Raw genomic sequence first — 15,170 nt, forward strand, 5'->3', positions numbered from 1 at the left:
AAAGACAGATCTGTTGGGGGGGTGTGCAAAACTGCACTTAATAAAAAAATAATTAGAATGGAGATTTTTGGGTCCATTTTGTCAACCTTCCTGTAAGAGCCAAAATTTTGTGTGTTTGGTTGCTTTGGTTTGGTTTTTTTTGGGGGGGGTGGGGGAGGGGGGAGGGCAGTGAAAAAGAAAAGAATATTTAGTTAAATGTGAACAGTAGTGAAGAGGAGACTTTTGCCATGGCAAATATTTACCTGATTGAAAATCCCAGAACATAAAAGACATTTATGCCACCCGTGGTATTTTGTTGTACTGTACTTGAAAGTAAAATATTCTGTTGTTTCAAGTTTTGAAATCATCTCTAGCTGAAAGGGATCACTTTTACTACCAGATGCCCGAACTGTGCTTTTCTTCCTGAATAATTCCCATGTGTCATTGGACTTGTAACTCCAGCTAACTTGCATCTTCATATAAAATAAATGACCTTTTCAAAGGCTTCTTCAGTTTAAAATTTAGAGAAGTTCCATAAATTTTAACAAATTCATCTTTCATAAAATATTGTCTTAGTACATGTGCCTTACATCACCCTGAGATATTGAATTGAATATATAGTGATAATGAATGATTAAACTATTATTATAACACTGAATCCATGCTCTAGTCAATGTAAGGCACGTCCATATATGTGTCTACTGACATGTGAATTACTCTAGTATAAGTAACACATGTATATGAGGCTGGCATATATGACACTGGACATACAAGAAATGTGTGCCTTCTGGAGCAGAAGATGAACTCTCTTGGAATACTTCTGCATGGGGTTTTCATAAAACTTGAATCATAACACCACCCTTCTATCTTACTGTCTCTTTACCCTTCAACCTCTCTCTTCTTATAAAAGTGAAATGCCTGATTTAATTCTATTTCTCTAATGCCCTATTGGGTCTGGCTGAGAAGGAGTTCATTTTGTCCATAGCATCCCTCATGGTGCTGTGCTATGCAATGGTGGCTAAAAAGGTGTCGATAACACATCAATGCTTTGAGTACTGCTGAGCAGAGCTCCCTGCAACATCAAGGCTCTCTCTCCAAATCCCTGCTTTTTCCTGTAAGCTAGGGCCAGGTAAGATCTCAGGTGGAGACACAAATTCAGGCTAGGTGGAGAAGGGATTGAGAGCAGCCCGGCAGAGAAGGACTTGTTCATGTTGACAGATGAGAAACTTAACATGACCGGGCAATGTGCACTTCCAGCCCAGAAAGCCAACTGCATCCTGGCCTGCATCAAAAGCACTGTGGCCAGCAGGGCAAGGGATGCAATTCTTCCCCCTCCACTCCACTCTCCTGAGACTCCACCTATGTCCAGCTCCAGGGCCCCCAACATAACAAGGACATGGATCTGGTGGATCAAGTCCAGCAGAGGGCCATGAAGATGATTAGACAGCTGGAGCATTTCTCTCATGAAGACAGACTGAGAGAGCTGGGGTTGCTCAGCCCAGAGAAGAGAAGGCTCTGGAGAGACCTTAGAGCAGCCTTCCAGCACCTGAAAGGGGCTTAGGAGAGAGCTGGAGAGGTACTTTTCACAAGGGGCTGTAATGACAGGACAAGAGGGAATGGCTTCAAACTGACACTAGGTTTATTAGGATAAAATTCCTTATTTTGAAGGTGGTGAGGCACTGAGATAGGTTGCTCAGAGAAGGTGTGGATACCTCCTCCCTATAGGTGTTCAAGGCCAGGTTGCATGGGGCTTTGAGCCACCTCATGTAGGGGAAGGAAGTGTCCCTGCCCATGACATGGGGGTTGGAACTAGATGATCTTTAAGACACAACCATTCTATGGTTCTATGACACAGCCAGATGACCTAAACTGAAAGGGATATCCCATACCATAAGATGTCTGCTCAGCAATAAAAGCTAAAGGAAAGGGGAAGGAGAGGAAATTCTAATTTTGTGACATTTGTCTTCCAAACCTCTATGTGTACTGAAGTCCTGCTTGCTGGAAATGGTTGGGACAACACATACTGACAGGAAGCAGAGAATAAATAATCTGTTTTACTTTGCTTCCACACATGGCCTTTCCTTTTGCTTTATTAAACTGCCTTTATATTGACCCATGAGCTTTCTCCCATCTTATTTTCTTGATTTTTTCCCCTGCCCTGCTTAAGAGGGGAGTGATGGAGCAGCTTGGTGGGCACTTGGCATTCATCCATTGTCAACTCACCACAAATGCCTTCACATCAAGGGCTTTATCCTTCAGAAGAAAATTTTCAGGATGGACATATGATTGTTTTAAATGTGTCCAACTGTTATCTACTAATAATGATATATTTAGAGAAAGGATTTTGTAAAATAATGATCACTTATAAGAAAAGCACTTCCAAAAAAAAGATGCAATTAATGTAAAACTGGGAAAAAATACTTACCTTTAATCCCTGGGTACCAGGAATGCCTGGGTAGCCTGGTTCACCTGGAGCCCCTGGTACTCCTAGATCTCCCTGAGTAATACAATAGCTTTGTGTCAGTGACATGCTGTGTATAAAAACACACATTGCATGTTTCTCAAGGCCACAGGATACACTTTGGCTATGATATTTTGAAATTTTACAACTGAAGATCATTGAAATGTCTAAAGGAGTTTTGAAGGGATGGTGAATATAGAGAAGCCACATTCAGTATCTATTTTTATTCTCTTTTAATACAGCTGATGTTTCAAAATTACACGAAAAATACTACCTCAAGTAACAACGTTTGCAGGTTTGAACTTAATGAGCATCTGATTTTCACAGCCTAAAATCTAGTATAAAATTAGTAAGAGTAAGTCATCAAAGGGATTCTGATGCAATGTGATGTTGACTAATATTTTACTGTGAAACCAACTGCCTTATAATTAGCATGGGGAAATAATGGAAAATTAGTACATCATGAAGAAGTAAATGAATCCCTTCTTTAACTAGAACACTGCCAGAATCATATTTACCTTGGCTCCTGATGATCCTGGTTTCCCCTGTATTCCTGGTTCGCCTTTATCACCCTATATAACAATGTGGGGGATTCAGCATTATGTTTTGTCACATGTGGTATGTCTAGCAAACATAAACAGACACTTCTGAGAAACTGACTCTTAAAAATGGGCCCAGGTAGTGACTGAAAGGCTGAAGTTCTTCTCCATTACAGGTAGCCTGAAGGTTTAACTTTCTCTCAGGAAAGATGAGATACTGATGACAAAACCTGATCTGCCAGCTTTTGCATACCTGTCCCATCTCCACTTGCCTCATTTGCCTCACACAGTCACACCAAGTTTGTGCGTACCAATCTCACATTTCCATCATCTTATTTAATTGTCTAAGTCAAAATACTTATTTATGTTCTGGTTTTTATCACAGCCTATGGAATTAGACATATATTCAGCATTAGGATTTGCATTAAATTTAGGAATTATTGACTACATCATGATGGACTTCTGTAAGAATGAGCTTATTAAGAGCGATTCTCTAAGAAACAGCTTATATTCTAAGTGAGAAAAATATACAAAATAAAAGCATTTTTCACAGAAAAAAATGCAGCTAAATAATTTTCAGCTGTATCAAGGGTATTCAACCTTATTGACCACAGAAAACATTAATACTTAAAAAAATGAGACTCTCAGTATACAATTATAAATAAATGCATATGCACTTTTGGATGTAGACTAATGTATGGGGGAAAGCAATCTAAATGTAAATGCAAACTTAGGGAAATGGTTTCTGTATTCCTAAATATTCTCTAGGACATACAATTCAATACTTACTTACAATTTAATCCAAAACTCATTTTGGATTAAATAAAAAAGTTACACTAACCAATCTGAATTTGTAGTATTTATTTTAGCTTTTGAGAACATTGGTAAAATTAGTTCTTGCTGTAGCTGAAGTGCAATCAATAAAGTTAAATCTGAAATATTTTTGGCTCCTTGGGTGGAAGAAACAGCACATCACATTATTGAACACAATTAAAATATAAATAAATGTAACATGGGAAAGTTCAGATGTATATTGAGAATTATCTGGTTTCCAGCATTGCAGAATGTTTTCCAGGACTGTAAAGCTGAAACAAAGTCTGACCATTTCCACAACTGCTAAAAACCTCACGGGATGACAGGCGCCATTTACTGAGTTATATTAACCTCTCTTGAGACTGAACTATCATAAAAAGGTAACACAGGGAAAATCATCCAGCTGCTCACCAATATTCAATACACAAAAAAATGAGCTGCAAAATCCTGGCACTGCCCAGATCAAATTTGCATACAAAGCAGTCATTTATCAGTCACAAGCAAATTAAGTCAAACACTTACCTTAGGCCCAGGAGCTCCAGGTAGACCAAGTGAACCTTCTGGTCCCATCAAACCCTATTTATTTATGAAAAAGAGAGAGATGTTTCTGTACTAAAACAGAGGAATAATGAGCTTGGTATTGTATTACTAGTATCATTGTTCTATTTCTTTAGTGAATTAAACAGTAAAATGCAATGTTTTTATCTTATTACTATACAGGCTACAGTTTTGATACAGTACAGTGAAATATTTAGACCTTCTATGGTCTGAATGACCACAGTAGACCTTCTAATGAAGGGCTACTGTGCAATAGAAAAAAATCATCCAGGAAAAATGAACAGGCTGTCATAGAATACTCCTGAGAGAAAAATTCTTCAACTCAAGACCCAGTCTGTAATGCTTCCTTAGTCATAACTGAAAGTGACACAAAAATTTCTGTGGTTCTGTTTAGGGTTTCCAAAACCAACAGAAGTATTTGTGGCATTTCATAATTCTCTTTCTCCTTTCTGACTGTGTGTCCCTCAAAGGTTGTCATAACTTGACCCATTGGGCAAATTTTGTGGAGATTTATCAGGAGCAATTAACTTTTGGGGCCACACCTTTGTATCTTCTGCAAAATCTTCAGAGTTAAACTACTCATTCAAGAACCCAATAGCTTCTGCCATTTCAGATCATGACACTTCGGCACATGTACAAAGCCAAAACAACCTCTTGGACTCCACAAATGGAATCAAGTTCATAAAGGTATGTTTAGCTGCCTGTTTTAACCTAAAATAAGAGCTAAAGAGTACCAAATCATCAAAGGGCTGACTTCCTTAATTTCTGTTTAAAGCTAGTCTCAAGTATAGATTAGAAAAGAAATCCTTTGAAATCATACTTTCCAGGAAGGAATTTCCATTAATCACATTTTCCACATCTGATGTTAACAATTCTCTATTTCACCACTTCATCTCACTTCACTTTTAGAAGTGAAGTCTAGAAGTCTGTTAGTCTAGAACAGCATGCATCAATAAAATCAATATATTATTATTTTTGTACTTGGACTTGCTTAAATACTGTGAAATACAATCTGCAATAAGAGCAGCATAAAATAAAGGCATAATGATACAGAAACTCAAACAAGTAAGGCCTAGAAATCTAACTTGTCAGAGATTAAATTTTATCAATTATTCCAACTGATAATATTTTCAAAATTCACTGTTATTGCTGTTTTTTAATCTTTTCTTTCATATAAATAAAAAAAATCACCTTCTATTTAGTAATAAATGTTAGGAACAATTCACTCCCACGACATTATCTCAGACTTCTTCCAAAAGTCACATGTAATCAAAACCAGATATAATTTCTCATACAGATAACAACGCAGCTTTGCAAAAAAAAATTAAACTTTATTTGTTTAAAACTAAACTAAAACTTAAAGGGTGTCTTTGTTTCCACAATAGAAGAGAAAATTCAGAATACCTAAAGCAAGAAGTAATTCTCTGTAGCCATTGTTTTCAGAATTTCATCAGTTTTCTGGTATTTCACCTGTGCTTTATTATTAACCAAAGATTAATACAAATTAACCACAGATTAATTCATGTTTCTTGCCTGCTTTATGGTAAGAAAATACTGGTCACCAAAACTTTCCATCAATAAATATAGCAACCTTTTCTTTAGGCCATAGACAATCTACCACCACACTAGATCATTTCTAGTGAAATCCACATCAGTCTTTGGGTTACAGAAGTGGCATATGCTCACCAAAAATGTCCCTCATTTGTTTTATCTTATACAAAGCAGAAGTACTATAGGTACAGAATAGCTTCTTTTTTTTTTAAGTTAAATCAGCCATGTATTCACATTGACCTACAAACACACACTAGAGAAGGCAAATGAGAAAATACATTTAGTATAATTTAAGGTAAAGAATACATCTGCAGGAAAAGGGGAAAATAAAGTCCCTATTTCCTGGTTTCCTTTTTTACACTTTCATTACTAGGCCATATTTGACTTGTTTTGTTTAAAAAATTACATGGAAACTACTAAATGAAATCAGCACACTGCAAGAAGGAAACTTTCAGATGCAATATAGGAAAAGCTTGTGAACATAATCTAAAAGCTATAAAAAATTAGAAGAGAAGAGAATGTCCTGAACAAAAATGTAGAACAAGGACATAAAATATAGCATTATCATCCTGTTTTGCAGAGCTGACATTATATGTCAGGTAAATTAATAAATTGCTGGTATTGGCAATGCAAAAGGGATAGTGATTACTGAAGAAGAGCTTGTTACTGAAAAACTTTCCCAAGCTATTAATAGACCATCCACAAGCTTTCCATCTGTGTTTTCTGGAACAAACATATTCAGTGTGACTAATACAAGGAAAATCCCACTATCTTTTCTGGTTTAAATTCCCTGATGCCATATAATATATTCACATATTCCATGCATCAATCTCCTACTTAATTTATCAGGTGACAAAAAAATACATTAAATGAATTGACAGGAAAGAGAAATAAATTATTTTCAAGTGTATCGTGAACCAGATGTTATTTATCTAAATAAAATTTGAAGAAAATATGGTAGGTGAGTTAAATAAATATGAGGACTTTGGAATCCCACAAGGCTTTATTGGAGTTGATGATATAGCCTTCCCTCTAGCATTTTGCTCAAATTTGCTCAGAAAGAAATGGAGAAAGAAATACCAGTAACAGGCAATAAAAATAGTTAGGAGGCACAGGTGAGAGAACAAATGTTTATGTGTTAACTAAGAGTAGGGACATTTAAACTTCCAGTTCAGGCAGTGTTTCATCCAAACTTGTTCTGGACAACTGCAATAACTGTCAAGGAGATCTATTTTTTCCAGAGATCTTTAGGAGGTAGCTAGAAAAGTCCTCAAAGTTCATGAAAAGAAAATTAACCAGCGTACTCTATATAAAAAAGGCGTTCTGACAGCTGTAATGTAGTGATTGTGCCTGTGGTAGTCAGGAAAGGAAGAGATGCTCTTTGGATATGGGGTAAGTATACTGTGTAGGAAATTCAAAATGTTTTTGGATATGGGGTAAGTATACTGTGTAGGAAATTCAAAATGTACTGGATGCCAAAGTAGCCCAGAGATTTTAAAATTCCAAAGTAATTACAATTTCTGTCTCCAACAAAAACTACATCAGGGGAAGGGAAGGGAAGGGAAGGGAAGGGAAGGGAAGGGAAGGGAAGGGAAGGGAAGGGAAGGGAAGGGAAGGGAAGGGAAGGGAAGGGAAGGGAAGGGAAGGGAAGGGAAGGGAAGGGAAGGGAAGCCATACCATGAGGAACACCCCAGCACACCAGTATGTAAATGATGCTTAGGTTAGTAGCTACTTTCATACCCAGATGGCTGATTTGGCATGCAGTGACATGTAATTACACAGGACTGCACATACCAAGGTGGTCAAACATATGTGTTGCTAACCTCCATCCAAACAAGGATTCTCTTCAGAACAGGGAATACTGGAGTGGGATGTAAGCCCAAGTAATTTTGGTTTCAGGTCTGACCTTACACACTCGAGAGGATGATAACCTTAGCTAGGATGTTAAAGAGATTCATCAAGAAAGACAGAGGATTAAAAGGTCCACATGGACATCCTTGGCATCCTCTTCCTTCAAGGTTCCTCTCATCCAACCAAGTGAGGCAGAAGCCACTGTAGCAGCCCTGCAGTCACTGAAAGTAGGAAAGAATGGTCCCTGAAAAGATTATTCCTGTCATGCAAGGAAAAGCAGCTACTAAGATGGCCTTAACAATGTGACAGTCCTCATGATTGAGAAATGAATATTAAGGCCTTTTTAGAGAACCACTGAGTATTCTGTATTTGTCCTTGAAGATACAAATGTGTACTACTTCTACTTTTAACACTGCAAGGGACATCAGAACCCCCTTTGTCTATCAAAATGGATGAAATCCAGCCTGACTACTGTATGTCAAGGAGAAGTTCACTGATGAAGATTTTCATAGGGAAACACCTCAAAAAATGACAGGAGAGATCAACTGTGAGACAGGCAAGTTACTAAACTGAAAAATACAATCTCTTAACAGCTATCAGAATCCAAGAACCTATAAAAACATAAATTCACTCCTTGTCAAAATATTCAGAACTTGAAGTAATGGCAAAGGTAACAAAGAAACAACAGTTCACAGCTTTCAGTCAGAATTTCCATGCTGCAAAAATGCCATTGAGCTAAAAACTTGCATTTACCATAGACTTGTCTTTCCAACCTGTAAATGCTAGTTTGTATTTACCATTGCATGTTTGTTTATGACAAGCATAAAATGGCAACACCACAGTTATTTGTTCATAATAACACAATTTTGAAACTTACAGTATCTCCTGGTGACCCTTTTGCTCCCGGTTGACCTGGCGGTCCAATTTCACCCTGTATTTTTTACATAAAGAGAAAATTCTATGACTAATGTATGCATACTTAACATTTTTTAATATATTCTTTAACTATGCAGATTTAATTCATTAAGATTGTTTCTTAATGTATTAGGAAATTAGCATGGTTCCTTTTAAACTATTCATTCTTTCTGGAGTAGTTAAAGTAAAACCTAATAAGAGATTTTTAAACGTGCCATGAATTGTCTCCATTCTTTTGCAGCATGATTTGATGTTATAAATCCCCACTAGGAAAACTCTTCTCTAAGCCTGAACCCTTAGTTTGGAATGAGTACATACAGTATAGGTTTTAACTGTGTTTTGAACAACTAATAGTACCTTTTGTCCTTTTGCTCCTTGATTTCCAGGAATTCCAGGAATTCCCTGAGAAAGAAAAAGAAAACCTTTTAAATATAGGGAATAATTTCACCAGAAATTTTTTAGCATTTGCCTAAAAGATTTGGGTTCAAAATATGGGGAGGGACAAACAAAACAAAACAGAACATAACAAAACAAACAACAAAAATAAAAAAAAAAAAAAAAAAAAAAAAAAAAAGCCAACAAAAAGAACCCCAAGAATAAAAAAATCCCTCAAAGGACCAAAAACACATAGGAGAAAGAGCTTCAGCTGGAAACACGCAGACTACTCTAGAGATACAGTGAAACACTAATGTTGAATTGTTCCCCACTGCTTTTGTTGCAGTAGCCCATGTCTACTGCTCAGCAGGCTCATATGCTCTTGCTTGCCCCAAAACCCTGACTGACACATGGAAAGGAACCACTTTACATTATCCATAAGATTTCCCACATAAATTAAAGCAAAAGCCCTGGTCAATGGGACCATCAGCATCACAGATCATATTATCTAAAATACAGTGACTTTAAAGAGACAGATGCAGTTTTACTTGATGCATACTAGCTTCCACCTTCATAAATACTTGAAGATCTCTGCCATTTCCTCAGCATCATGCTCATTCAGCTCTACAGTACATCTCACATTTTTCTAACAGTGATAATTTAATTGAATGTGATTCAGGTTAAAAGAGACCTCTCTGTATGCTTAATGCAGAAGTCTATATTCAGTTAGTTGATTTTTTCTCTCAAGTAAAAACTATTAATTCAAATTTTTCGGACAGACAATGTCCTACTTGTACCATAACTAATCTGCAGCAAGAATTTGGCTTACAGGCTTTACATTTTAATCTAATATTAAAAATAACATGTTGCAGTGAAGACAAGACAACTGTTCTAGACACCACTGAAACAAATATATTCTATAGGAAAACATAACATGAATGTAACAGCCATAACCTAATAGTTTTCATATGAATTACATCTTTGCAAAAGGTAGTCCCATTGTTTTGCAGTTTACACCCACTTTTAGTAAATAATGACCCCACAAAGTAGAAACAGTTCATTGGTCAATGGCATATGAGTTAACAATTACATCCTGAGCATTTTACAGACCACCAAGAATCTGATGTACCTATCATTAAAGGAAGAGATCAAATAATGCAATAAAAATAACTTGAAAATAATGCCTCATACTGAGACTTCCAATCACATTATGTTATATAAGTCTTCGTAACTTTTGTCCAAAAAAACCTTCTTAGATCTTTTACACAAATAAAGAGATGGGAAATAGGGCATGTTTGTCACCACATTTAGGAATTTCCAGACCCATCGGTGAGTTCTGAATATAATTATTTAATATAATTATAATATTTAATAATGTAGGGTTTTTTTTCTGTAGCTCTAAAATATAAAACCAAATTACAAGTGTCTGTACCTGTAATATAAACCAGAATTTAATATATGCTAAAAACATCCCACTAGGCAGCAGCCCTCTTATCCTGAATCTAACAGAGACTTCCAGTTACATTTCTGGGCAATTTAGAGGGCTCAGAGAAGACAGTTCTACACACTTATCCAACACAACAAATGATTTACCGTGATATGAGCATGCCTAGGAGAAACACAATGTCCTGCTGAGCTGTGTTGATCTTTCTTGGTTAAAATAAATTGCTAGTACACAACATTTAATTTTATATCAGTGACAAAGAAAAACGAAACTCCAAGAACAACAACTGTAAAACTAAGTCATATTTCCTTTCTTTCCCCCCCTCCCCTTTTTTTCCCCTTTCTGACTGATTCTGCACTACTGAGGTATGTGGAAATTAGACCCTTATGTCAGTGAGAGGTGGTCTAAACCCTTAAAATTCTCTTATGGTTCATTAACATTTACTCAGCTAAGAATGAATAAATCACTTATGCTGATGTGAGTGATTTTCAGAGTGCATGAGGTAGAGATTTTCAGATACTCTCCACATGTAGACTGGCACAAAAGGAGAATAAAGGGGCTAATTTGGTCATAAAGAGTGAGTACTTCCCACGAGTTATTTTTCTGTGTAGCTTCTATGGTTAAGTAATTACAAGGACTAATTTCTGTAGAATCAGCTCCAGAATACCTAAAAAATTAAAAATTATTGTCTTTTGATCATCTGTCCCAATCTATTACTTCCATTTACATGGATTATCTCTGATTATGCCAATTAGAATTATTGGCACTTTCTCTTGAAGACAAGGTTAAAAGGTAGTTTAGATATCAAGAGTTTCTTACCTAACTTCTAAATCAAAAGCCAAATCAAGCTTTGGAAATGTGTCTTGTTCCCAAAGAGAGATTTCATTCACAATACAAATCCTTAGAATCTGAGCATCTTTTTTTCTTTTTTTTTTTTTTTTTAGTTTCATAGACATTTTGAATAGGAAGTTATATTTAATAAGATGACATAACATTAAGCTGTCAAAGAAACCTTATTTTAATTATCAAAAAATGCATTCTAACTTTAAAATATGAGGCAAAGCAATTAGTTTTACTCTATTAGTAAGACAAAAAAAAATATTTTTTTGAAGAGTATATTGCAACTAAAATTATAACAAATGCCTGTGTTTAATCAAAACTTAATATGAAACACATTTATCATGCAATTTTTCTGCCACTAAGGGAAAAACAATGTTTGGAACTGCTACAAATGGGAAAACTGCCACCCACTGGGAGTATTAGAATCAATGCTGTGGAATAGTTCATGACTCACTGGCGTATAGAAAAATAAACCCTGCCTTTGGGGATGTCCTTTGCAAAGCTATCGAGCACATTTTGTTTATATAAAATATGAAAAGGAGTTGTAATTCCAAAGTTTCTTTTTCCTTGCCTTTACAGAAAATGTATGTTAAATGGTTTGTGTATATCACATATGCAGTTATAATAGCAATAGAAAGTAGCATTACATTTCTAGCCAGAATATCTGAAAATCAAACAATCTACTGTCCTTTACTGATTTCTATCCTTGTGTGAGTTGGAGAATTTCTATACTTTGAATTGGTTAATGTGTTCCCCTTTTTCTTTTACATCAAACTTCATGAAAGGTTTATTCAGTATTTCTTCATACTTAAAAATTAAGTTAATTGCAAGTACTGCCTCAGTTCTTCCAACATCATCAATCTGACTTCATCAATTACCTTCACTTCATTCCAATGCCTGCCTCCTCTTTTTGAAATTTTCCATTAAATGAGAAGTCTTTCCTTACCCCATAAAAGCCTGTAATATTATTCATTATTTTAGCCTTTATTACCAAGTGCAATAATCACATGAAATGTAAAGCCAGCAAGATAGTCGAGCAAATCTAAATCTTTGGTTTAAAGTCATGTTTATTCTAAAAATTCTGAACTGCAGTTTTATCACACACAGCTGAGTTTGTGCCTAAAAATTAATGTCACTGTGTACCTGTCTGGCAGCTAACTAAGATTTTTGGAGATTGGGTAAGGACTGCTGTCCTTATTCTTTATTCAGCCTGTTACTTGTTTAATCATTTATCTTCTACTTTATTTCAACTATGTGTACCCAGAAGTCTGTCAGCTTTCTAAGGCCTGGTTAGGCCTGGGGAGGCTTTGCAGGGTAACCCCAGGACCTAAAGTGACACTTGAATGCCATGTAGATAATTGAAATCATCTCTAGTGTCACTGATGGTGCTGTGGGGTAGCAGACCTACCCTTTGAAAAAGATGTCACTCTGCTCTAAAAACTGTGTAGTGCCTGCCAGATGCTGCAGCTGTCCTCACACAACTCCAGTGGCTCTTGGTGGCCATGCCCAGGCAGCCAAATCCCACACAGCTCGATATCTCCTTCTGTCTCAGTATCACATTGCCAAATGAAGCTCATCTCAGTATGCCACTAAATCCCTGGATGCAGCCTTCCTCAGCTGCAGCCTGCACAGCTGGGACTTCAGAACACACATTAATTTGTTTCTGTCGTGATGATGAACCTCAATTATCACAGTTACTATATTTTGTATAAATATTCTATTTTATTCCAGTTTCAACAATTTAAATAAATCTTCCACTCTGATAATATCTGGCAGATAGAATGGATTTAATTGTAATAGAATGGAACTCTAAGAACTGAACTGTAAGAGGAAAATGTTTTCACAATCCCTGGAAAAATTTTCCTGTAGTTTTCATTAATCATGAGGTGTCTATTTTTGTTTTGGATTATATTAAACAGATGGACTTTCTTCCATGCAGCCCCAAAAAAAATCCTTTAAGGAAATTGCCTGGGGCCTCATATACAGTTTAACTAGGTGTAAGCATTTTTACTTAAGACACAAGCTACATTTCTCAAAATATTTCCTGCTTTTTGCAGTTAGTACCAGGATTATTTGCATCTCCCTCATGGTTAATTTTATGCTTGCAAACAGCAGAAGAAACCATGCAGAAGACCTTTCTTAAGAACAAAACAAAACCTATTTTAGTCTTAAAAGGAGTACATATTAGGTAATTTTTATTTCTTATTTTCTGCTAATGTCTTTAATATTCCCCATTTCTTCAGTGCCTTGTAGGACAAGATACCCTGTTATGGAAAGTAGGAAGTTCTAGGCTACAGGTAGCGTATCCATAATCATAACATTTTATCTCTTCTCTGGAAGATGTGAAATTATTGAGTATTTCCAAAAGCTATTTTGTTAAGAGCAAACTGCTTTGCAGTCAATTCCCCAGGTAGATGTAGAGAACTTTAGTATACTTGCCTTTATTATCTTATTTTCTTCTGATAAAAAGATGTTTTTTCTAGCATATATGAGTTCTCTGATTTATGTTTCAATCAAATGGTTCCTTCCACTCTGAAAAATCTGCAATGCTGAGATGACCCTAAAGGGTCTTACATAAATTACAGCAATAGAACAAGATACACAAAAGATATCTATCTATCCACATGTTCCCATGATCCCTCTAAACACCTGGAAAACTCAAATCTTCATGTATTACTGATCCTTATTTGAAAAAGCCTACTTGATGATACATGAGAGATTTACTGGAGACCCGCAAAAAATACAAGTCAACCCATAATTTGGAAGAAAGTACAGCAATCAAAACACTTTTTAAAAGATTATAGCAAATCCATGATAATCCTAATAGAATGAAAGAGACAAACCAAATTTGGATGATGTATAAAACTGGATAAGAAATTCAATTAAGCAGAATCTGCTACTACTGAGTAGTTGCAATTGATGAAAGAAAAAATAAAAGGGCTACATATAAAGAGGCATTCCCACAGATATAATGACTATCCACCAGACCAGCACAGCAGCTTTAAATTAAGTTCAGGAAAGGAAAAAGCATTACCAAGATCTTTGCAGTTATAAGGCCACAGTTTTCAAACACTTTTTTGGCAAATCAGTTATTAGCAATAAAACACACATGTTAAATGTGGAACAGAGTGACCCCTATTGCATTGCCAACACCACGGACCTTGGAAAACTATAATCTAAAAGCTGGAAATAGTGATAGAAAATGAAAACTATATATATCTTGTCAGTGGCTGAAACTGGTGTTACTCTTGTTTCTTGTAAAGAACCCTCAAAAGAATACGAACATCAGACTTGCCAAATCTTCATGGATCCAAAGATGGGCAGACAAAATTGAACTCCCAGCCCTGCAGGAGACACCATGATACCCTCCCTCTGCCTATCATGGTAGCACTGGCCTCAGGGATTGTGATAACCAACATCCCATCTGTCAGAAATCCTACAAACATCTAAATGCTGACAAACTGACCCATGTTTGACACTTAATCACACTGATACTCAAACAGTTATAAGCCTTCAAAATGGTTTAAAATTTCTCCACCACTTCAATTACAGGGAAACATTTATAAGGGTCACAGCACTTGAGCACTTAGACACAGTAAGACAGGGCAGGCTGAAGCCAGCCAAGCCTCCCCGAAGGGCACTGACTGCTGCCCTGCTCCTTACACCCACCACATAAGCAAACAGTAGTCCTTACAGGTCACACTGATGCAGTTGGATAGAGTTTTCAGCCACATCTCTTTCCCATAGTAAGGAACCACTCAGTTAAATTAGCAGGGAGTAAATTTAACAATAAATCATTCACTCTTTTTTTTCTCTTTTTTTTTTTTTTTTTAAATATGGCGGA

At 36.2% G+C, this 15,170-nt stretch overlaps 1 protein-coding gene across 2 annotated transcripts in view; it reads right to left on the reverse strand.

Moving 5' to 3' along the window:
- The window catches only part of COL21A1 (collagen type XXI alpha 1 chain), a 90,629-nt gene that overhangs the window by 10,916 nt on the left and 64,543 nt on the right, over window positions 1-15,170 (reverse strand). For both annotated transcript variants that reach the window (XM_071442779.1, XM_071442774.1), the window contains 5 exons: window positions 9,025-9,069; window positions 8,630-8,683; window positions 4,315-4,368; window positions 2,959-3,012; window positions 2,405-2,476 (listed from right to left, as the gene is read on the reverse strand). In XM_071442779.1, coding sequence (XP_071298880.1) covers window positions 2,405-2,476; window positions 2,959-3,012; window positions 4,315-4,368; window positions 8,630-8,683; window positions 9,025-9,069 — 279 coding nt within the window. The remainder of the gene's footprint in view (window positions 1-2,404; window positions 2,477-2,958; window positions 3,013-4,314; window positions 4,369-8,629; window positions 8,684-9,024; window positions 9,070-15,170) is intronic.

This window comes from Agelaius tricolor, unplaced genomic scaffold (genome assembly GCF_023055355.1).
Source record: "Agelaius tricolor isolate 1412-34295 unplaced genomic scaffold, bAgeTri1.0.p SCAF_1, whole genome shotgun sequence".
Taxonomy (NCBI): Eukaryota; Metazoa; Chordata; class Aves; order Passeriformes; family Icteridae; genus Agelaius; species Agelaius tricolor.